Raw genomic sequence first — 20,502 nt, 5'->3', positions numbered from 1 at the left:
GGCAGTCATGGCGCCACCCGTGAGGTACTGCATCCCGGGTAAGTGAGGGGTGCCCATAGCGAGTCCTGGAGAGGGACAGAGCAGGAAGGTTGGATGGCAACAGTTTCTGGGCACCCGTGGCTGACGCAGCGTTTTTTCTTGCAGGCGAACGTCTGTGTAACTTGGAGGAGGGCAGCCCAGGCAGCGGCACCTACACCCGGCACGGCTACATCTTTTCGTCGCTTGCTGGCTGCATGACGAAGACCAGCGAGAACGGCGCGGTAAAGGGGGCGGCCTCCCATCTCCTCTCTCTCTGCCTTTCTCTCAGGCTGCCTTTCGTTTCGTGGTCCTTAGGCAAGGGCACTGTCGACGCATCTTTAGTGCCTCAGCAGGAAGAGAGGAAAGTTGGTCTCTTCCAGCTGTGGTCCCTGCTGCGGGGCACTTAGCCAGCAAAGACCAGCTGTGTTGGGCACGCTTGATTGTGTTGCTGACACTCGGAAGGATGCTGGAGGAAGAGCGGAGGCGAGCTCAGCCCTGCGTGAGCTGAATCCTGTCCGAATGTCGCCTACCTCTCTGGCTTCAGCCAGATCCCCACCTCACTCTGTGCAATATAGCCATATAGGCTTCTTTCAGCATCTCTAATGCTCTAAGCTCTCTCCGGCCACAGGGCCTTTGTGTGCACACCATCTGTCCGGAACACGCTCTTCCCCTCCTTAGCCTATTTAATTCCTACCTATCAATCCTTCAGATGGCCTAAGTATCACTTTCTCAGAGAAGCCCTCCTGGACCCACTCGTTGAGGAAATTAGTTTTGTTTTTTGTTTGTTGTTTGTTTTGTTAAACACAAAAAATTGTGTTCCTTTCCTTCCAAGCACTTAGCTAAGTATATAATTAAACACTGAATTGTATGTTTCCCACTAGACTCTTTCTTTACTTGACTTTTAAGATTCATGAAAGCAGGCCTCACCCCCATACTTTCAGTGCCTAGCAAGGTAAATGCTCAATAAACACTTGTTGAATAAACGCGTAATATTGTCCTCTCTAGTTCAGAGCCTAAGGCAGTGTTAACTCAGGATCAGATAAACAGCCTTTGAAGGAGCAGCTTAAAGACAGGTAGCGTAGTAGAAAGAGGATTCAGAATTGGAATGCTTAGGTACTGGCTAACTATGTCTTGATTCTGCTTTAAGTAAGAAACAGACTCTGGCTTTAGGTTCTTCCTCATCTGTAAAATGAGAGGCTTTTCATTCAGTTTTGGGAATGCCCTTAACCTTCCTAAGTTTGTTCATTTCATAAATATATATACCTGTTGAGCCTGTTCATATGCCAGGCTCAGTGCTGACCTCTAGGGATATGGTAATACACATGGTCTCTGCTATCATGGAGCACAGACACAAATTGTAAACAAAATAAGTGCTCAAATGAATGTATGGTTACAAATGCAATGACTGCTTTAAAAGAATACTACAGGATACCATGAGAACGTGTTATAAATAAACTCAGCCTAGTCAGCGCAAGTGACATTTAACCAATCTAAAGGACAAATAAGGAGAGCTCAGTCCTGGCAAAAAGAACAGGTTGAACAGAGCTCCTGAGATGGGAAGAAATTTAATGAGTTGGTAAAACTGAAAGAAGGCCAGGAGAGCCGAAGCCTAGTGAGCAAGGGATAGATTCATAAAAGATGAAGTTCAAAAATACTATCTATCTTATACCAATAGCCAATATCACGTTCAAAGAGAAAACTCTACAAGTATTCCCCTAAACCAGAAGTAAACAAGTATAGCCACTATTTTATAACATTTACTTGGAAATTCTAGCCTATACAATAAAATGAGAAATAGAAAGAAGCAGTATAAATTTGGAGAGTCAAATTATCCATGATTATAGGCAAGAATTGTATACCAAGAAATTCCAAGAAAATCACATATGAAAAACCTGTTAGAACTAACTTGAAATGGTTAGATTATGTCTTCTAACAGCATTCTTTCTGTGACCCTTCTATTTTCTAAAACTTCCAAGGCTTTCTGCTCTGGGTTACAAGCGAATCTGTAGTCCACCTGCCCTCATGTCCTCAACTGTGGACCAAGGCATTCCTGTATTACAGTCAAGCCACAGATATCTTTAGCCAGGATACTCGTGTTTTATTGTTTTCTTCATAGCTTCCTGTTGTGTCTGTGATGAGAGAAACAGAGTCCCAGTTACTGCCAGATGTGGGAGCTATTGTAACCTGTAAGGTAAGTTAGTTCTACCTCTCACTACTTAGGATACCCACATCCAATGCTGAAATCATGATCCTTGTAGAACTGCACTCTTCAATATGGTATCCACTAGCCACACATGGCCATTTAAATTTAAGTAAATTAAAATTTAAAATTTATTTATCAGCTTCGCTAACCACATTTCAAGTTCTTAATAGCCACATGTGGTTAGTGGTTGCCATTTTGGTCAACACAGAACATTTCTATCATCACAGAAAGTTTTACTGGACTGTGCTGCTGTAAAGATTTCTAGGGTAATGATCAAGGCAGCCAAGTTCAGGTTTGCATGGTTCTTTCACAAAACAGGTTCCCTGAGTATGTAGTGTTGTTTGTGTGGGAAACAGGGGCTCCAAAGGGTGGTAAGGACGCCTACCTTAATATTTCCTGAATATCTGAAGTTAGACCTTTTTCTGTAGAAAAGTGAAAGACTTTATACTATAGTATTCCTGTTAAATGTAAAGTCTTTTAGGATGTTTCATGGGAAGTACAAGTTAATGCTGTACTGATCAATAACTGTAGTACATCATCCCACCCTCTGCCAGGTTACATTCACTTGGAGCTCTTAGTCTCTCTCTTTATAACTTGCTCCAGCAGAAAAATCTATGCATAATTCTGAAAATAACTGGACAGGCAGTGATCCAAATAATTATGCAGCAGCTGAAATGTAGACTTAAATTCCATCCACTTTATAGGCCTTTAGTAAGACCTGTTAAAGGTCTAGATTTGCTATAATGCCTTGTGTCTATTTATGTTAGACATCTGTATTTTAAAAAGTCTGTACTGTGCTATTTTTTTTTAAATATGTCTTTATTGATTTCAGAGAGAGGAAGGGAGAGGGAGAGAGATAGATAGAAACATCAGTGATGAGAGAGTCGTTGATCGGCTGCCTCCTGCACACCCCCCACTGGGGATTGAGCCCACAACACAGGCATGTGCCGTGATCTCCTGGATCATAGGTTGATACTCAGCCACTGAGCCATGCTGGCTGGGCATATACTATGCTATTTTATTTGATTCCTTCGGTAACGCCATTGGCCAGAGTGGCTGTTATTCCACTTTATGCAAGGATAAGTAGAAGTTAACTTACCTTAAGTCCTATACTTAGTAGGATTGCTTGGACTGAAATCCTGGTAGTTCCTAGTTTATTGCTGCCTCCTTGAGTTGACAACTGCTAATACTCTGATGCTGATCTTTTCTCTGTTCCACAGGTTTCTAGCATCAATTCACGCTTTGCCAAAGTACACATCCTGTATGTGGGGTCCACACCACTTAAGAACTCTTTTCGAGGAACTATCCGGTAAGAAGTATTCTTTTTTTTTTTTAAATATATCTTTATTGATTTCAGAGAGGGGAAAGGAGAGGGAGAGAGACAGATAGAAACATCAATGATGAGAGAGTCATTGATCGGCTAAAGCCCACAACCCGGGCATGTGCCCTGACCGGGAATCAAACCCTGATCGCCTAGATCCTAGGTCGACACTTAACCGCTGAGCCACGCCCAGCCGCGCAAGAAGTATTCTTGTCTTCACATTTGCCTCAGCACCTGGAATAAGATTGGAATTTTTAGGAACAATTTCAGTTCCTCCTCCTGCTTATTTCTCTCCTCTTTGTACTTTGATTCGCCCCAGATAGTGTCCTAAGAAAATACTGTAATATATGAGTTGGGACAAAAGGAAAATATTAATGAGACAGGGCTTAAGAACAAAGCAGAAAGAACTGAGCTGAGCTAGAGATTAGCAGTGTGGGATGATTCATATCAAAGTAGAAAGCATTTTAGGAAGTACCTTCCTTTCTTGAATTTTATATAGATTAAACCCAAGGATTCTAGGACATTACAAAGGTTAGTGGATAAAATGGTAGATTTTTTTTTCTCCTGTGGATTCTTTGAGAAGGGACAAATAATTCTTGTGAGCCAGGTGATTTAACTTTTCTGAGCCCCTTTCTATCCTTAGCATTCTGTGCAGTTCTATATTGCTTCTGTTCAGACTCTCCTAAGGCAGCAAACTTCCTTATCCTTTCTTGCCAAATCTGATCTGCTTTTTTCTAGTCAGAGGTATTGATCCTGCTGCTCTATGTGATCCAAGAATGTGAAATGTGGTTTTCTCCTCTCTGAGGCCTGGGGATGCTTCTCTACCCTGCTCCTCTCAGTAGCAGCTGGGTCCTAATTATAACTTGATATTTGCTCTTATAGCTTTTTGTCTGCTAGGCATCTGAAGGATAATTCTTTATCACAGATAATTAATCTTTCTGTTATTTTTTTTTTTTTTTATAGCAAGGAAGATGTTCGAGCTACTGAAAAAGACAAGGTTGTTGGTTGGTTCCTTTGGGGTTTTTTTGGCTTTAAGACAATCCTTTTAAGTTATTCCAGTGAGTTTTAAAGACCTGTGGGATGTGGAGTCCAAAGAATTTGAGGGTGTTCCCTACTGGAAAGTGTGGAATTCACCTCACTGTCCGTTTCCTCTCCATATGAGTTTTGTTCACTCTTGACCAGAGCAAGGCTGACTTGCTCTTTGCCTTTGAAGCCAGGTATTTATTCATTGCTGTTTCCTCAGACTTACTCTGGACTCTTTCAGAGCCACCTTTTGCCCAAGTCAGGTTCCTGATTAGGTTACAGGATTCAGAATCTTTCATTTATATGATGATGCCATAGAAGCAATAAAAGTTGTTGGTTGACTTGAGTAATGATGACTTCTACCCTCTGGGATTAGAAAGTAGACTGATTCTACCAGAGGGATTAATAGTTTCTTATAGGCCTAATTTAGAGCTTTCATGTAACATTCCTGTTCTTTCTTTACAGGTTGAAATTTATAAGAGTTTTCGCCCAGGTGACATTGTCTTGGCCAAAGTGGTATCCTTTATTCCCAGCAGAATTGTGATCATTTGTCAAAAGAAGAAATGGAATTAGAGGAACAGCTCATGTGGCTATGGGAGTGAAGACTTTTAACCCTTCATTTTCCTTCACAATGTTATGTGACTAGATCTCCCTAGGTGATGCACAGTCCAACTACCTCCTGACCACTGCCGAAAATGAACTAGGGGTGGTGGTGGCCCACAGTGAATCAGGTGAGTTGGTCCATGCTTCCACATGTTTACCTTTCCCTGGAAGCTGTGATTTGAGATTAATCCATTGTTTTCTTTCGTTTCCCTTGTTTTATAATTACTTAGGAAGTAATGTGAATGTAGATACTGCTGAGATTAGAAAGATGCTCCTCATATAAATCTAAGGAAAAGGCAATAACTCCTGATCCCTCCATAAGTCAGTGGAATAAACAAGGTTCCTTTCTGTATGAGGGAAGGTTCACTAGGTACCTTGGTGACACTTTAGTTCATACGCAACTGAAAAGAGAAGGAATTCAGGCAAATATTTTGGGTATCAGCTCCAACACCAGCTTTTCCCTTTTAGGTGTCCAGATGATTCCCATCAGCTGGTGTGAGATGCAGTGCCCTAAGACCCACACTAAAGAATTCCGGAAAGTGGCCCGAGTACAGCCTGAATTCTTGCAGACCTAAGAAGTCACATTTTACCCCAAGGAGGGGGGTAAGCTGTTTCCAAGAGTACATGTATGAAAGTAACAGTAAAATGCCATTGTCTTTATTCAAATACCTGGGGTCATCCAGCAACCAGCTCTAGAAAAGTCTGCCAGAAACTGTAGGTAGAACACTTTTCTTGTGAACCTTTCAATGGATTTCATTCTCTTGAGTGATAAATTTCTCTTTTGGAGGCTCCATAAACAAACTGTATAATGTTGGAAATAACCTATTCCTTCTGACAGTCTTATAAATATGTATTTTTGCTGTGACAGAGAAAACATTTTTATTAAAAAGATTTTATGGCTTTTATTGTCTTAAGTAGGGAAAGGAATCTAAACGGTGTCATGACATTTGGAGTAGGGGTTTGCCTGGTGGCATCCATTAACTGACGTGTCAAGTGCTTGCTTGCTCTGGACAAAGCCTCATCTCTAATCTTTTTTATATTTTTTATGTTCCCTTTTAAGTACTTCCGCTAATTGAGTACATACTATGTGCAAGGCACTGGTTCCAGCACTTTATATACATTTCCTCATTTAGAGAGACTATGGTTTAGTGAAAATTATAGGACACGTGGTGATTCAAGTAGCATGTGAGTGGTTCTGAAGTTACTTGGTAATCATAGTGTTACTGATAGAGTGAGTACTCGGAATATTTGTTAAATCTGAATTGAAAACAGGGACAACACACTATCATGTGAGGAGATCAGGAAAAGATCTGTGACATGAGGTAAAAGGAATTAAAGATCTTAGATAAGTGAAGTGAAAATATTCAAGGCAGAGAGAATCCCAAGCAAAGTGCAGAAACAGAAATGAACATGTAAGTTGGGGATGGCATGAGAGTTAAGTATGGAGAGGTTGCAAAGGGAATGGATGGAATGGTGAATTATGAGATATCACTTCTTAAGGTGTTACTCAAGGATCCCACGTCTTCTCTGTGTAGCAACAGTGATTGAGGGTGAGTTTTGGAGTCAGGCCTCTAGTTCTAGCCTTGAGCATGTTAGATGGTTTTGTGTGTGTGTTTTTAATTAAAAATTCTATTCAGATAATGGTAGGTCCACCTTGAGTATATTATGCTAAGTTAAGTACGTCAGTCAGAAAAAGCTAAGAACCATATGATTTCACTCATATGTGGGATATAAAACTGAAGCTCGTGGACACAAACAGCAGTGTGGTAATTGCCAGAGGGAAGGGGGTGGGTGGTGAAGGGGTCTTAATGTATGGTGATGGAAGAAAAGATGACTTTGGGTGGTGGGCACACAGAGCAACATACAGATGTTATAACATAGAAACCCACACCTGAAACCTGTATGTTCATATTGACCATTGTCACCCCAATAAATTTAATAAAATTAAATTTAAAAGATAACGGTAGGTCCGCATGCAGTTTTAAGAAATAATACAGAGAGATCTCTTGTACACTTTGCCCAGGTTCCCACAATGGTAACATTTTGCAAAATTACACCATAACGATAAGGATGTTGATATTGATACTTGAACAAGTTATTTTTATTTCATTAAGTCTGTTTCCTCATGTGAAATAGTGTGACCTTATAGGATTATGTGAGGAAGAAATGCATAAAAGTGCTCAGTATATGCCAATAGTATTTTTATAGTTATTAAAATACCTGATTGCCTTCTGTGAAGTATCTACTAAATGTCAGGCCATATGTTGGACACTTAGATATAATTTGTTTAATCAGCTCCCTACTGATAGGTATTTTAAAACTTTACAGATTTTTCTTTCACAATGCTGCAGAGAAAACACCTATATCTTTGTGCATGCCTGATTCTTTTACAAAACAGATTTCTAGAAGTGGAATGGTGGGTCAAAGAATATGCACATTTTCAATTTTTATTAGATTCTCCCTATTGCCTTGCAGAAAGATTCTACCAGTTGATTCTCTCAACAACAATGTTAGTCATTTTACTTATCTCAGAACTTCACAGTGACCCTGGAAAGTAGCAGTCATTTCCGTTTTAAAGAGAAGTTAACTAAGGCTTAGAAAAATTAACTTTTCCTGAATGACACAGACATCAAGTGGCAGTACAGTAGTCAAACCCAGGTCTATCTTACTGTAAAGCCCAGGTTTTCTCCTGTACAATGCTACCTCCTTTTCTAAGCGTTGAACAGAACCTTCAGCATGTAATTAGAGGCTTTCTAAATTGACATTGTTTCATTAATTATGAGTGCTTGTTGTACATCATTTATTCATTTAATAAATATATATTGAGCCTGGCCAGCATGGCTCAGCGGTTGAGCATCAACCTAGGATCCAGGAGATCTCTGTTCAATTCCCTGTCAGGGCACATGCCCAGGTTGCGGGCTCGATCCTTAGTAGGGGGTGTGCAGGAGGCAGCTGATCAATGACTCATCATTGATGTTTCTCTCTCTCTCTCCCTCTCCCTTCCACTCTTTGAAATCAACAAAGACATAAATAAATAAATAAATAAATAAATAAATAAATAAATAAATAAATAAATAAATAAATAAATAAATAATAAATAAATAAAGAGAGAGAGAGAGAGGGAGGGAGGAACTACTCTACCCACCGCTGCACTGTTCCAGGGACTAGGGGATAAAACTGAACATGATAGAATCCTTTCCTTGTGGAGCTTACATTCCAGTGAGGGGAGACAGATAATAAGTAAATAAATAAATGTTTTAATTTCAGATGGGGAAAAGTGTCCTAAAGAAGAGCATTTGAAATAATTGGATAGTAGCCTTCTCTGATCTAGTGCAGACCAGGTTAGCTGTTCTCATCAACCATCACTAGTGTATTACAAGTTAGTTATGTGCCTGTCTCCCCTACCAGCCTGAGGTTTTAGGGCAGGATTCTTTTGTCTATCTTTGAATCTCCAGTTCCTGGTACTATGACTAACAGCAAATACTCAATAAAAAATGTTGGTGTGTACTCAGAGCTGACTGAACACCTGTGCCCAAACAGTAATGTTTAGTGATGGTGATATTTGCTAATCTAAAATTCGTTCTAGGAATAAGGATATTCTTTCTGTGCCTTGGAATAGTGATTTTCGGCCTGGGTTAGGTAAACATCAGAATTGCTAAAGCTTTAAAGCGGGGAGCAGGCGGGAGACACAGGTGCCCTAGCTCTCTGCTTTCACATCTCATGAGATGAACCCAGAGCAAGTGGTTGGGTATTTGGGGGGGGGGGGGGGGGGAGGGTGTTTTTCAGCTCCACAGGTGATTCAGATGTACTACCCTGGCTAAGAAGCACTGTCTTGGGAGGATTGTAGTTGTTGTCCTCCTAGTGGTAATGGTAAATGATGCTGGCTTTCTGTTATTTCCCTGCCCATCAGGCAGTTCTAGTGAGAACCTCTTTACATTACAAGGAATGGAGACTGCTGTACACTGGAGATGTCAGGACATAGAGTAACATTAATCCAGGATGACCCAGTCTGACTTTGGTGAAGAGCACTTAACCAAACAAAATTACCAGCTTGGTCTAAGATTCAGTACAGGCTAAGAAAACTAACATCCCACCAGGCTGTTGGAGACTTAAATTACCAAAGTTCTTCCTAGGGTTACTGTATCAGTCAAATAAAAAACTAAACCTAAAAACCAGGATGTTTAAAAGTATTCAAATTTTAGAATAAGAACCTTGATTTAGTTGAACTAACGTCCTTCACCTGGGTTTCAGTATTTAGAATACCTTCTGACAAGTTTCTACATCTCCTTTGGCCTGTTCTTTTTTCAGAGGTGGTTGGGATTAGAGATTTTGTATGTAGTGTGCCTCACCCAGTGGCTGGCAGAGGAACTTCATTCTAAATTAACAGATGTTACTTCCTAGTAAGGCCTTAGGCCTGAGAGAAGGTAAGTGTGAGCATCCCTCCCCAGTTGTGTATATAATGTAATTATTCTGCATCAAGTCATTTTAAGAAGTTATGTGTAATTTTTGAGGATATTCACTGACAGTGTTAAAACTTTAGGGGCCAGCCCTAGCCAGTTTGGCTCAGTGGTTAGAGCGTCTGCCTGCAGACTGAAGGGTCCCGGGTTCGATTCCAGCCAAGGTCACATACCTTGGTTACAGGCTCAGTCCTGGTCCAGGCACAAGCAGGAGGCAACCACTTGATGTGTGTCTCTCACATCAATGTCTGTCTGCCTGTCTGTCTCTCTCCCCCCCCTTCCCTCCCACTCTGTCTGGAAAAAAAATGGAAAATATATCCTCAGATGAGGATTTAAAAAAAAATTTTTTTTTAACTTTAGGGGCCAGCCCTAGCCTAGTGGCTCAGTTTGTTGGAGCGTTGTCGAAAAACGCCAAGGTTGTAGGTTCAATCCCTGGTCAGGGCACATACAAGAATCAACCAATTAATTCATAAATAGGTAGAGCAGCAAGTTGTTTCTCTCTCTCAAATCAGTAAATAAAACTTTTTAAAAAAATCTTTAGGGGCCAAAAGGAAGGATGTGAATCAAGTCTATAAGTAACTAATAGAGGATTGTTGTGGTTTTTTTAAAAAAAATCTAGTCAGGCCTTTACCTTACTCTAAAGAGGGCACAACAGTTTCAGAATCTGACTTTCCAGTCAAGGGTATCTGGTAGCCAGCACCACTGTGCAAGAGTTGTAGAGGCAACAGGAATGGAGAGCTCAGCCAGGAAGACCTACCCACCCCCACCCACCAACCTGAGGTGGAAAACCTAGTGATGAACGATTTTGGACCAGGCTATGTAAATTTTGACTGGTTGTCCTGAAGCTCTTAGTCTGTCATACAAAGACTTGGGTAATGAGCCATTTTAGGTTGAATGTTCAAGCTGATTTCCTCAGACAAGAGATAATACACATCACACAGAAAATATTGCACATCACTCCTTTATTATACTGATCTGGAAAAAAGATTTAGTAGTTATGCTCAAAATGCATACTGGGCCCAAGTGGCAGGGCCAAGCAACTGGAACAGGATTCAGAACTCAGACACATGAAAGACGCACCTGGACATGATCAAGAGACATTTCACTGCCATAAAACAAGGCAGGGGAGGGATTCTAAAACACAGCAGGATAACTCCTACAACTTACAAGTCAAGGAGCTTATCCCACCTTGGTGTGAGGAATGGCTTACTTTGTGATGACCACATGTGGGAATAGTTCAACCGCCATTAAAAACCCGAGAAGGGTTTTGTTTTGTATTATTTTATATAGATATACTTTTTTTTTGTAAAAGTAAATGCAACACGTAAACATTCAGGACTGATCCCAATCTTCTGGAGCCAGCTTTTCTGGGGTCAGGGAGGAAATATTAGTTTGAATCACCATGCTTTCATCTTCCACTGGAATGAATAGAGCCCCCCCAGTCAGTCACCTGACTACACAATAGCACAGGACTGCTCCTGGGGACACAAATAAGCTCTCTTGCCTCCCCTCATTGGTCATGCCTTAGCATGGCTTCCTCCCTATCCCCCTACTCAAGCAAGTCCTTAGTAATAAAGCACTAGCAAAAAAATGGAGTTACTACCTCTAGACTCTTAAATAAGAGTCTTCCCTCTGCTTGGACTGAGGACCCATGCCCCAGAGGTGCCATTCTGACTTGACTGCATGAAGGGAGTGGGTGCAAGAGACAAAATGGCTAAAACAAAGTTGAGAGCCACCAGTCCCCATCTGCAGCTACAACCTAAGATGCCTACAGATGTGGTCAGTGTGACATGTGCACAGGAGAGATGCAGAGGAATGGGATGGGCAGGGAGGGTGTCCTCGGGAAAGCAGTCTGCCTGCTCGCCTTCATTTCTTGGCCTTGCCCTGGGCAGCCACAGCCTCCATGGCTTTACGCACGGTCTCTTCATCCCCCAGGAACTGCATGGGCTTGATGGGCTTCAAGTTCTTGTCCAATTCATAAACAATGGGAATACCAGTCGGCAGGTTCAGCTCCATGATAGCCTCTTCAGAAAGACCTGAAAATACCCACCATGATTAGCCAAGCAAGATATGACTCCACAACACCCCTTAGGTCTATTAGTTATCCTCCAGGTGACAAAGGGCTTTGGTAGGAATAAAGCAAGATGCGCTTTCTGCTATTTAAAATAACAACAATGATCTATACTATATAGGTCCATCTCCCAAGGAATGCCCCCAATACTTATTTCGCAGCCACTGAAAAGCAGAAAAAAGTATGAAAGGTGTGTACCGCAGATCTCTCTCCCAATGTGGGGTCCAGAAGCCCACAGTGGAGCAGGACTTAAATACATCTAAAGTGTCTGATGTAGTCCATCCAGCCTGCCAAAAATCAGCACATCTGGCCTCTAGGCCCTCAGGTGAAACAAACTGAGACTCATGTTGTGATTAAGGAGGATTTTATCAGTTTCAATGGGCAATCCTAGTCTAAAAGTGGGCATCTCAAACGTGAATGTGCATCTGAATCACCTGGGTGATAGATGCAGCTTCTGAATCAAGTCTAAAGTGGAACCTGAGGTTTTGCATGTATAACAAGCACCCAGGGGGTCCGGCCACCTCTGCTTCTCCAGAAAATGCTTTGAGAAACAAGGGTACAGGGTGTTTCCTCTAAGAATCAATCCAGACTCTCTCTAAGGCTATCAATATGTCCAGCCCTTTCCAAAAGGTTTCCTTCATACCAAGTAATTAGATCCCTGATTAGTGGCAGTTCTGCTTATCCCGCAAGGGCCCCTCTGAAAAATGTACATACCCTCCAGATGTTTGACAATGCCCCGAAGGCTGTTGCCATGGGCTGCAATCAGTACCCGTTTCCCCTCCTTGATCTGGGGAACTATTTCTTCGTTCCAAAAGGGCAGAGCTCTGGCAATAGTGTCCTTCAGACTCTCACAGGAGGGTAGCTGATCTTCAGTAAGGTCTGCATACCTGCGATCCTAAACAACAAAAAATCCAAGCTCACCATTAGCAGTTGCATCTGTTCTGCCCATTCCCTGCCCCTAAGAGGTCAAAGTGATGGGTAAAGGCCTCTCCCCAGGGCACAGAATGCAGCTGAGAGCTTGCAAAAGGGAAAGTTATCCTGCTCCTTTCTCCCCCATCACCCTCTACTAGGAAAACTAATAGTTCAAAGAAACATTAAGGAAGGAGAAAAGGTTCTTCCCAATTCATTTTACCTTAAAACTGACTTAGGAAGGCCCTACACCTATAGATGGGTTTTGCAAAATATGGTAGTAGAGATATTAAAATATATGTGTTGTTTTTACATAAACAACATAATCAACTAAATCTTTTAACAAGTGAAGGCCATTCCTTGGAGAAGGGGGATTACATATAATTTATGAACTATTTTATCATAAATTATAAACTCAATGGGATTAGGCCACACTAATAAAAGCTAAAGAGTGAGGCCCAGATTCTAATCCCCTGGTCCTAGATTGAGCCAAACCTCAATTTGTACCTTCTTGTACATAACTTACAATTTTTAAAAAAAAATTTTAAATATGTTTTTATTGATTTCAGAGAGAAGGAGAGGGAAAGAGAGACAGAAACATCAATGATGAGAGAATCATCGATTGGTTGCCTCCTGCACGCCCTCTACCAGGGATCAAGCCTGCAACTCGGGCATGCACCCTGACTGGAACAGAACCATGACATCCAGGTTCGTGGGTTGATGCTCAACCACTGAGCCACACTGGCCAGGCTGTACATACCTTACTGATGTTGCTGTAGAAGGGATGGTCAGGCTCCATTGGCGGTGGTGGAATATCATAGGAGCGCCTCCAGATCTTTACCTGGGCCTCGCCATGCTTGGCAGCAGTTTCTGCTTTATTAAGGCCAGTCAGACCCCCATAGTGCCGCTCATTGAGACGCCAAGTCCTCACCACAGGCAGCCACATTTGGTCAATGGCATCCAGCACTGTCCAGAGGGTCCGAATTGCTCTCTTCTGCACTGAGGTGAAGCAGATGTCAAACTCATAGCCGGCATCTGGAAATTACAAATTCAAAGTGATGAGCTAATCAGGTCCACTCTGGAGTCAGAATTTTCTTATATATAAATTTCCCATACAGGTAGTACAAACGAATATTTGGCTAAATATTTAATTTTGTATACTCTAGCAGGAAAAGCAGTATTTTGCCTTCGGGGAAAATAAAATTCGTTGACTTTATGTTACAATTGATTACATACCTTCCAGTGGTTTCCCAATAATGAATCTAACCCAAGGCTTAAATGTACTTCATCTAACCTGCCATCTTTGCTGCGTATCCTAATCCCCAGAATGCTGTGCTATAATTAACCACATTTTAAGAACTTATTTCGGCTTCAATTCTTTCAAGAAAAGGATCCTAAAAACTTGGAATTTTTTTTTTTTAATGTTTTTGTTGATTTCAGAGAGAAGAAGAGAGAGGGGGAGAAACATCAATGATGAGAGTCATTGATCAACTGCCTCCTGCACACCCCCTAGTAGGGATCAAGCCCACAACCTGGGCATGTGCTCTGACCAGGAATGGAACCATGACCTCCTGGTTCATAGGTCGATGCTCAACCACTGAGCCACACAGGCTGGGCAAAACTTAGACTATCTTAATAAATAACAGTTATAGAGGGCTTACCATCTGTCAGGCACTGGACAAAGTACTTAGTATTTTATTTATTTAGTCTTTATAACAATCCTATGAGGTTACAATCCTTAAAATCTATTCTACCAGTTAAGAAAAATAACTAGAGGAGTAAAGCAAATTATGCAAAGTCACAGCTATTACCTGAGAGAGATTAAAACCCAGGCTGTGTGTGACTCCAAATTCCAACTCATAACCACTATCTCTAGCTATTTCTATATTTTCCTAAACCCTAAGGATCCTGATGTTTGTATTTTAATTAGAACTCTAACTTCTGATTGATAATTACTAACATATTTCAGTCCTCTCTAACCTCTGGTCTAGGGTGAGTGTGATTTTTAAATTCCCAACAATTAGTACACAACAAAAGCTCCTAGACGATGCAGATAAAACTTTTTTGCATGAAATTATATTTTCACTATAAAGTATGGAAATAGCATCACAATCTCTTCATCCACAGTTCCTCTCTACGACCAAGTGTCAGCCTATTCCTGAGTACCCTGAGAGGAATATACATACGTAGGTCAGCTGTTAAACCAAGTTTAGAAGCCACTCATTGGGGAGAGAGCAAATGCTGGGTACTGCCTGATTCATTTAAAAACAAGTCTCCTCCACACAGTTATTGAGGAGTGGCAGTCAAGAGTTATGTTGGCCCAACCAGTAGGTTACAACAATTAATCTTACTTCATGTTTCATGAAAGATTATTCTCCCTCCCACTGTGGGGGAATAGGCCCCTTTCCTAATGTACTAGGCCAGGAAAACAGTCCTGTTCTCCTCCATGAGGCTACAAGGCCCTCTTTGAAACTCAGCACACTTTCCTGGGTATTACCTCAACTTGAAGTTGCCAACAGTCATTAATGAAATGTGAAGTGAAATTTCCTGCCGTCATTCAACTGAGAATGAGGGGCCGTAGGAACTACACTGATGGGGGAGGAGGGTTAACCACTAGGAAACCACCACTACCCACCAGGGAAGCGGGCACAGAGCTCACCACTGAGCCTCAGGACAAGTCCTAGCAGACTCGGTTACCATCTCCTCCCGAACCTTAAGGGGAGGAAAGGTGCTGAATAATAGGCTGAGTCACTGGAAAGCAACTACCCAGAGTGCAAGCCTCAACTCCCATGCTGAAAAGCTACTGGTTATTTCACTGCAATTATTTCCACTTGAAACAGAATACACAAATAGGTTGTCAAGGAGAAAAGCAGTTCCCCTTAGGACTCAATAGAATTCGAAAGCCTCTTCCTTTAACGTGCCCATCAAGCAAAAGCATAGTTTAGGACACTCCCAGGGATGGATTTGCTGGTGTGGGGTGTATGGACTCCACCCCCACCCCCCACCCGACCTCACCCCCCCACCTCCCCACCCCCCCCCACCCCCAGAAAGCTTGCTTCGAGAAACTAAATTCTCACTAGCTGCCTCCTGAAATCAGATTCAAGAATCTATAAACCCTACTATTACTTAAAGCCCTGGTGAATTTAATGAATTTACTCTAGATATTTTATATTATTAGATTATTAATAATGGCCTTCATCATTCCAAGTTTTTGTTTAGTTTTTCACTTATTAATATAATCTACGATGCCTGTAATAGGTATTAAGATTTTAAATGGGACTTTTTAAAACTAATGCTACCAACATTTACTTAAAAACTGAAACGGTCTGTTATTTCAAGGGAGATTACAAATTTAACCTTTTGATCAGTCTTACAGGACAGCTACAATTTTTTTTCCTTGGCTAATCATCAGCAAACCACAACAGACCTATACAGTTCTTCCTGCCAGCAGCAAGAGAGAAAATGGCCTCCTTTAGCAGCACTCTCCCTTTCCCGGCCTCTCCTAAACAGTATGAGGTCACACCAGACCATCCCAAAGCATTCACACACCGGCAGCGAAGTTACATTTCCCAGACTTTCCAAACCTTTGCTTTATTTCAAAAGTATCTACAGTGAAGGCAAGAAGTTAGAGAGAGCAACCTGGGGCCAAATACCTGTGCCACATCAACCAGGCATCAGTGACCTGGTTTCTTTGTCCAGAGATTAGAAGGAAGCAAGGCCAGAACTGGCCAATGCACCTCCTCAGTCCAAAGATTCTTCAGCTTGCTGGCAGCAGGGAATGCTCCCTTATTAGCATTCCAAAATCACAGAGCTTTCTGCCACAGGGGGCAACCCTGCCTACGCAAGCTTATCTCACTGCCACTTCCACCTTTGCCCAGCGTCCTTGGCCAGCAGCCTACCAGCTCCTCACACCCACCCCTTAACTCAACCCAGAACTGAGGCCAATGTACTGGACTAAGAAGATATGACCTTGGACAAGTCATCTTTCCAATCCTCACTATCCCAGCTATAAAAGAGGGCCAGGAAGGGATGGGAAGGAAGGACACAAAATCTGTATACTTTCTGGGGCTGTGGAAAGGATCAAGTCAAATCATTCATTCATTCACTCAATACATCTGCAGGTGTATTTTGGGTACAGGATTTGTGGAATGCTGCTGAGCAGCAAAGGCCTACACAAGAACGGGATTTCTTGGTATATTGATGCCTCCTGCTGTACCGCCCCTTCCCCAGCGCCGTGTCACTCCCCCCACAGCGGGAGATAAGCGTGTGACCAGTGGCTTCACTGGGATCCGCAGCAGCCTCTTGAGAAGGCTTGGTTACAGCTGCTAGAAGACACCGGGCGTCCAATTTAACAACCCGTCCCCAAGTTACTAAGTGCTCAGACTAGAAAGGAGAATTTCGCAAGGCGGTGCGGTGAAGAGCACAACCGGGTACGGGGGGGGGGTTCGCCTCGGGTCCACTTCCTGACGCGCGGCCCCTCACACTCTACTGGGTGACCTTGAGCAAGTCGATTCCCCACCCTGGGCTCATTTTCTCAACTGCAAAATAAACTGCTGTTGAAATGAAGCCCAAGGTCTCGGCCTTCTCTGAGAGGGCTCGGGGACGAGCCGGGCGGCCCTGACCGAGCAGTGCCGCCCGAGCCTTCGCACCCCCACCCACAGCGCGGCCGGCTCCGTACCTCGCAGCGCCTGCCCGCCGCGCTTCGCCTCCTCGTGCCCCGCCGGGCTCAGGTCCGCGTCGTACCAGCCGCTGAAGCGGTTCTCCAGGTTCCACGCGCTCTCGCCATGCCGGATCAGCACCAGCTTATAGGCGGCCATGGCAGCGGTTCCGAGCGCGGTACAGCCTGGGGCTCGCAGAGATTCCGAAGCTGTAGGCCGGCCCCCGACCCCCTACCGCGCCTGCGCGTTCGCGCCCTAAATCTTTCCACTCCCTGGGAACCACTGTCCGCCCGCCGGGTGTGCGCATGCGTCCCATGCCGGCCCCGCGGCCGCCGCGGGAGGCGGTGAACACGGTGCGCCGGCGCGCATGCGGTCTCCGCGTCCGGCCGGCGCCCGGCGCGGCAGTCACGGAGCGCACGTAAGCGCCCGGGGCGGCGGGGCTGTGGGCGGCCGGCCCGGCCCGAGCGTCCGGAAGGCGCGCTGCCCGCCTGGTGTAGTTCACTGTAGTAAAAGGGCCCTTATCGTTTGACTCGCACTCGGCCCCGCCATGCGCAGAATTTCATTCGCACACGAATCCTCATCTTTCGCTTGCTGTGTCTGGGCAGTTCCTGGAACCTCGCGCGGCCTCATCTGTAAATGGACGTCACAAATGCTTAGCTCTTGCCTATCCACCTGGAAGATGCTCGGCAAATAGTTGTATTGCGGTCATTTCAATGGACACCGATCTGTTTTACACAAGGAGACTGGCCCTGGCTGCTGCTTCCGAAGCCGCGCTGCTGGGCGCAGAGCTGCCTGCCGCGCCTCCGAGCCTCCCGGGCCTCCCGAGCTCGGCAGAGGAGCAAGCGCAGCCCTCCAACACGCCTGCTCTGCCTGCACCCAGTCAGCACGTTAAATACCTGCTTGTCTGCACGGGACATCTGTAATGTTTTTAAAATAAAATTTAAAAAAAAAGTAATACACTACATTAAAGAAAGAAAAAACACGTGATTTTCTGAATTAATGAAAAAAAGGCTTTTGACCCAATTCAAAACTCTGCCATGGTAAAAACCCACATAAAACTAGAATGTGGATAGTAATGATGGCTACATGGTATTATGAACGTAATGCCACTGAATTCAATTGTACACTTAAAAATGCTTAAAATTCTAAATCTTATGTGATATACATATGTCAAATATTGCAAAACAAGATTTATATATATATATATGCTTATCTGGACAGCTCTGTGCTGCTGGTGCCAGAATGAAATTGTGTTGTGTGCTATATTTTGACAGAGTGTAGAAAAATTTTTAACACACGCTCATGAAGCTACTAGTATGTGCCAGGCGGTGTTATAAGTGCTGTGCAAACACTAACTCTTCTACTTCTCATCTCATAATGATCTTATGAAGCAGGTTTTCCCATTACCGATGAGGGAACAGAGATGAGGTCGTTTATCCAAGGTTACAGGAGCCAGGATTCAAGCCTAGGCTGGCTGGCTTCCAAATCCATGCATGCATGCTCTTACCTACTACTTCCCGTGACTTCCACATTTTAGTCACTTGTTGACTTTGAAGAGTGGGAAGGATTTGAGAGGCAAAAAAAAGGCACTTTGGGAACAACATGAACCAAAGCATAAAACTGGCTTGTAGATAACTCATGATAATAGCCACCCTTTGTGTGTCAAGTTTTTAAATGTATTATCTCAACCCTCCAGCAATTCCTGTAATGTAGGTACTGTTATAGCTCCATTCCAAAGATGAGGAAACTGACACCCAAAGTAATAATTTGTACAAAATCACAGCTTAGAGTGGATGAGAAACCAGAACTAAAGCCAAGCAGTCCAACGGCCTAATATGTGCTCTAACCACAATACTCCACTGCTTCTATCCTCTGCAGCTGGGAGAAGATGGGATTTGGTGACTGGAGAAGTGACCAGGACGAATCCAGCACTAAAAGCTGTATCCGGAACTCACAAAAATCCCAGGGCTGCAAAGTAAGAACTGTGCTGGAAGGACTCCGTGTTCAAACTCTAGGTGTGGCCCAAATGGGAGTCCTTGAAAGACTTCCTCTTAGGAAGCTGTCCCTCTGGTCATTTCTGCTGCTTGGTTATCCCAACCCTGATGGCCAGGCCCTCCCAGGGAGAGCTTAACATTGGCTTTTCAGACTGTACTTTTTGTTCCTCTGCCTTGGCCCTAAATCCATGCTCCCAGTCTAACTCCTGTCATGTTCCTTTCTCCTTGCCCTGCTCTCTACTTCTATTCAAGATTTCTGTGCTTTTGTCTAGCCAGGGTCTCACATTTCTGCAATGAGTAGAAAGCGTAAGAAGGGCGAAATCCAAGTTCAAATATGTCTGTTTCTGTTTAACTGTTGGACCTAAGATGGATCACTCAACGTCTCATCTTCAGCTTCCCCATCTGTAAACTGGGACAATAATCATAGTTAGATCCACTTAAAGCACTGATGTGAGAGAAAAGAGATGATGTATGGGAAGCACTTAGCACTGCACCTAGGAAATAGTTATAAATAACAATAAATATGTTATTAACACATTAATAATAAATATTATTAGCAACGTTATCAAGAAGCAAAAAAGACTTAATGAAGGGCACCATTTCAAAGGGTGTGAGTCTGGAGGTCCATGGACAGACTTCCATTCCAGCTAGATGCCTGGTAGGGAATGGCTTGCCCACTGGGGTTGGAACTGGGATAATTAGGATACTTTGGACAGGAGGCCAAGGGCATCTGTACCAACAGCCTTGAGAAGGACCTCAGTAATCTTACTTTATTCCTTTCACCAATCCCCTCTGCCTCCTGAAGGAGTCTCTCATCTCCTTGGAATTCTGTGGAACTCTCGTAATTTTACGAACCTCACAGAATATCTACCTTGATCATCAGAGTTTTGTGGGGGTTTTTAATGTATGCATCAGATCTACTCAACTAGAAACTCCTGAGGATGGGCACATGCACTCAGCATGATGCCTTTCCTTTGGTAGACTCCCTCAGGATTCCTGAGTGTCTGAACTGGAAGTGACCTTGAAAATCCTCAACTACAAGCCCCCACCTCCTGGCACCCCCAGTTCTCATGTAACAGATGAGGAAAGTGAGGTGAACCATTCAAAAGAAAAGATAAACTGGGACCACGTTCATCAGTGAGAAGTTAGAGATGATCCACGGAGAAGGGTCCCCAAGCTGGGACTTGCTGTGTCAGAAAGAGAGAGGCAGGAGCCCAGAGAGATACGGAGAGGGAGGGGTATGGG

At 43.4% G+C, this 20,502-nt stretch overlaps 2 protein-coding genes across 3 annotated transcripts; one reads left to right on the top strand and one right to left on the bottom strand.

Moving 5' to 3' along the window:
- Window positions 1-173: 173 nt before the first annotated feature.
- EXOSC1 (exosome component 1) lies at window positions 174-6,068 on the top strand. 2 transcript variants are annotated; one of them, XM_016220078.2, is made up of 6 exons: window positions 174-2,209; window positions 3,442-3,530; window positions 4,506-4,546; window positions 5,031-5,081; window positions 5,212-5,296; window positions 5,637-6,068. In XM_016220078.2, exons 2-6 carry the CDS (start codon window positions 3,485-3,487, stop codon window positions 5,741-5,743), a joined length of 330 nt encoding a protein of 109 aa, XP_016075564.2. In that variant the 5' UTR covers window positions 174-2,209; window positions 3,442-3,484; the 3' UTR covers window positions 5,744-6,068. The 2 variants fall into 2 exon arrangements, with proteins under 2 accessions (XP_016075564.2, XP_087680608.1); XM_087824482.1 differs by lacking the exon at window positions 5,637-6,068 and having other exon boundaries at window positions 4,506-4,539; window positions 5,212-5,613.
- A 4,502-nt stretch (window positions 6,069-10,570) lies between these two features.
- On the bottom strand, window positions 10,571-17,482 carry PGAM1 (phosphoglycerate mutase 1). The gene is made up of 4 exons (XM_016220079.2): window positions 17,284-17,482; window positions 13,366-13,640; window positions 12,411-12,591; window positions 10,571-11,661 (listed from the first exon to the last, which is right to left on the bottom strand). Exons 1-4 carry the CDS (start codon window positions 17,420-17,422, stop codon window positions 11,492-11,494), a joined length of 765 nt encoding a protein of 254 aa, XP_016075565.1. The 5' UTR covers window positions 17,423-17,482; the 3' UTR covers window positions 10,571-11,491.
- Between the last annotated feature and the right edge of the window lie 3,020 nt (window positions 17,483-20,502).

The sequence above is a fragment of the Miniopterus natalensis genome, chromosome 14 (genome assembly GCF_054644295.1).
Source record: "Miniopterus natalensis isolate mMinNat1 chromosome 14, mMinNat1.hap1, whole genome shotgun sequence".
Lineage (NCBI taxonomy): Eukaryota > Metazoa > Chordata > Mammalia > Chiroptera > Miniopteridae > Miniopterus > Miniopterus natalensis.
Note: the sequence above shows the minus strand (reverse complement) of the source record. Positions and strands in the feature narration are given on the sequence as shown.

Excerpts from the sequence above, each read along its gene's own strand:
- PGAM1 (XM_016220079.2), bottom strand. The coding sequence starts at position 17,422 with ATGGCCGCCTATAAGCTGGTGCTGATCCGGCATGGCGAGAGCGCGTGG. Across the intron at positions 13,641-17,283 it reads CGGCGGGCAGGCGCTGCGAG|ATGCCGGCTATGAGTTTGAC; the intron begins GTACGGAGCCGG and ends TGTAATTTCCAG. Across the intron at positions 12,592-13,365 it reads TCTACAGCAACATCAGTAAG|GATCGCAGGTATGCAGACCT; the intron begins GTATGTACAGCC and ends TTTGTTGTTTAG.
- EXOSC1 (XM_087824482.1), top strand. The coding sequence starts at position 2,153 with ATGAGAGAAACAGAGTCCCAGTTACTGCCAGATGTGGGAGCTATTGTA. Across the intron at positions 2,210-3,441 it reads GAGCTATTGTAACCTGTAAG|GTTTCTAGCATCAATTCACG; the intron begins GTAAGTTAGTTC and ends TCTGTTCCACAG. Across the intron at positions 4,540-5,030 it reads GAGCTACTGAAAAAGACAAG|GTTGAAATTTATAAGAGTTT; the intron begins GTTGTTGGTTGG and ends CTTTCTTTACAG.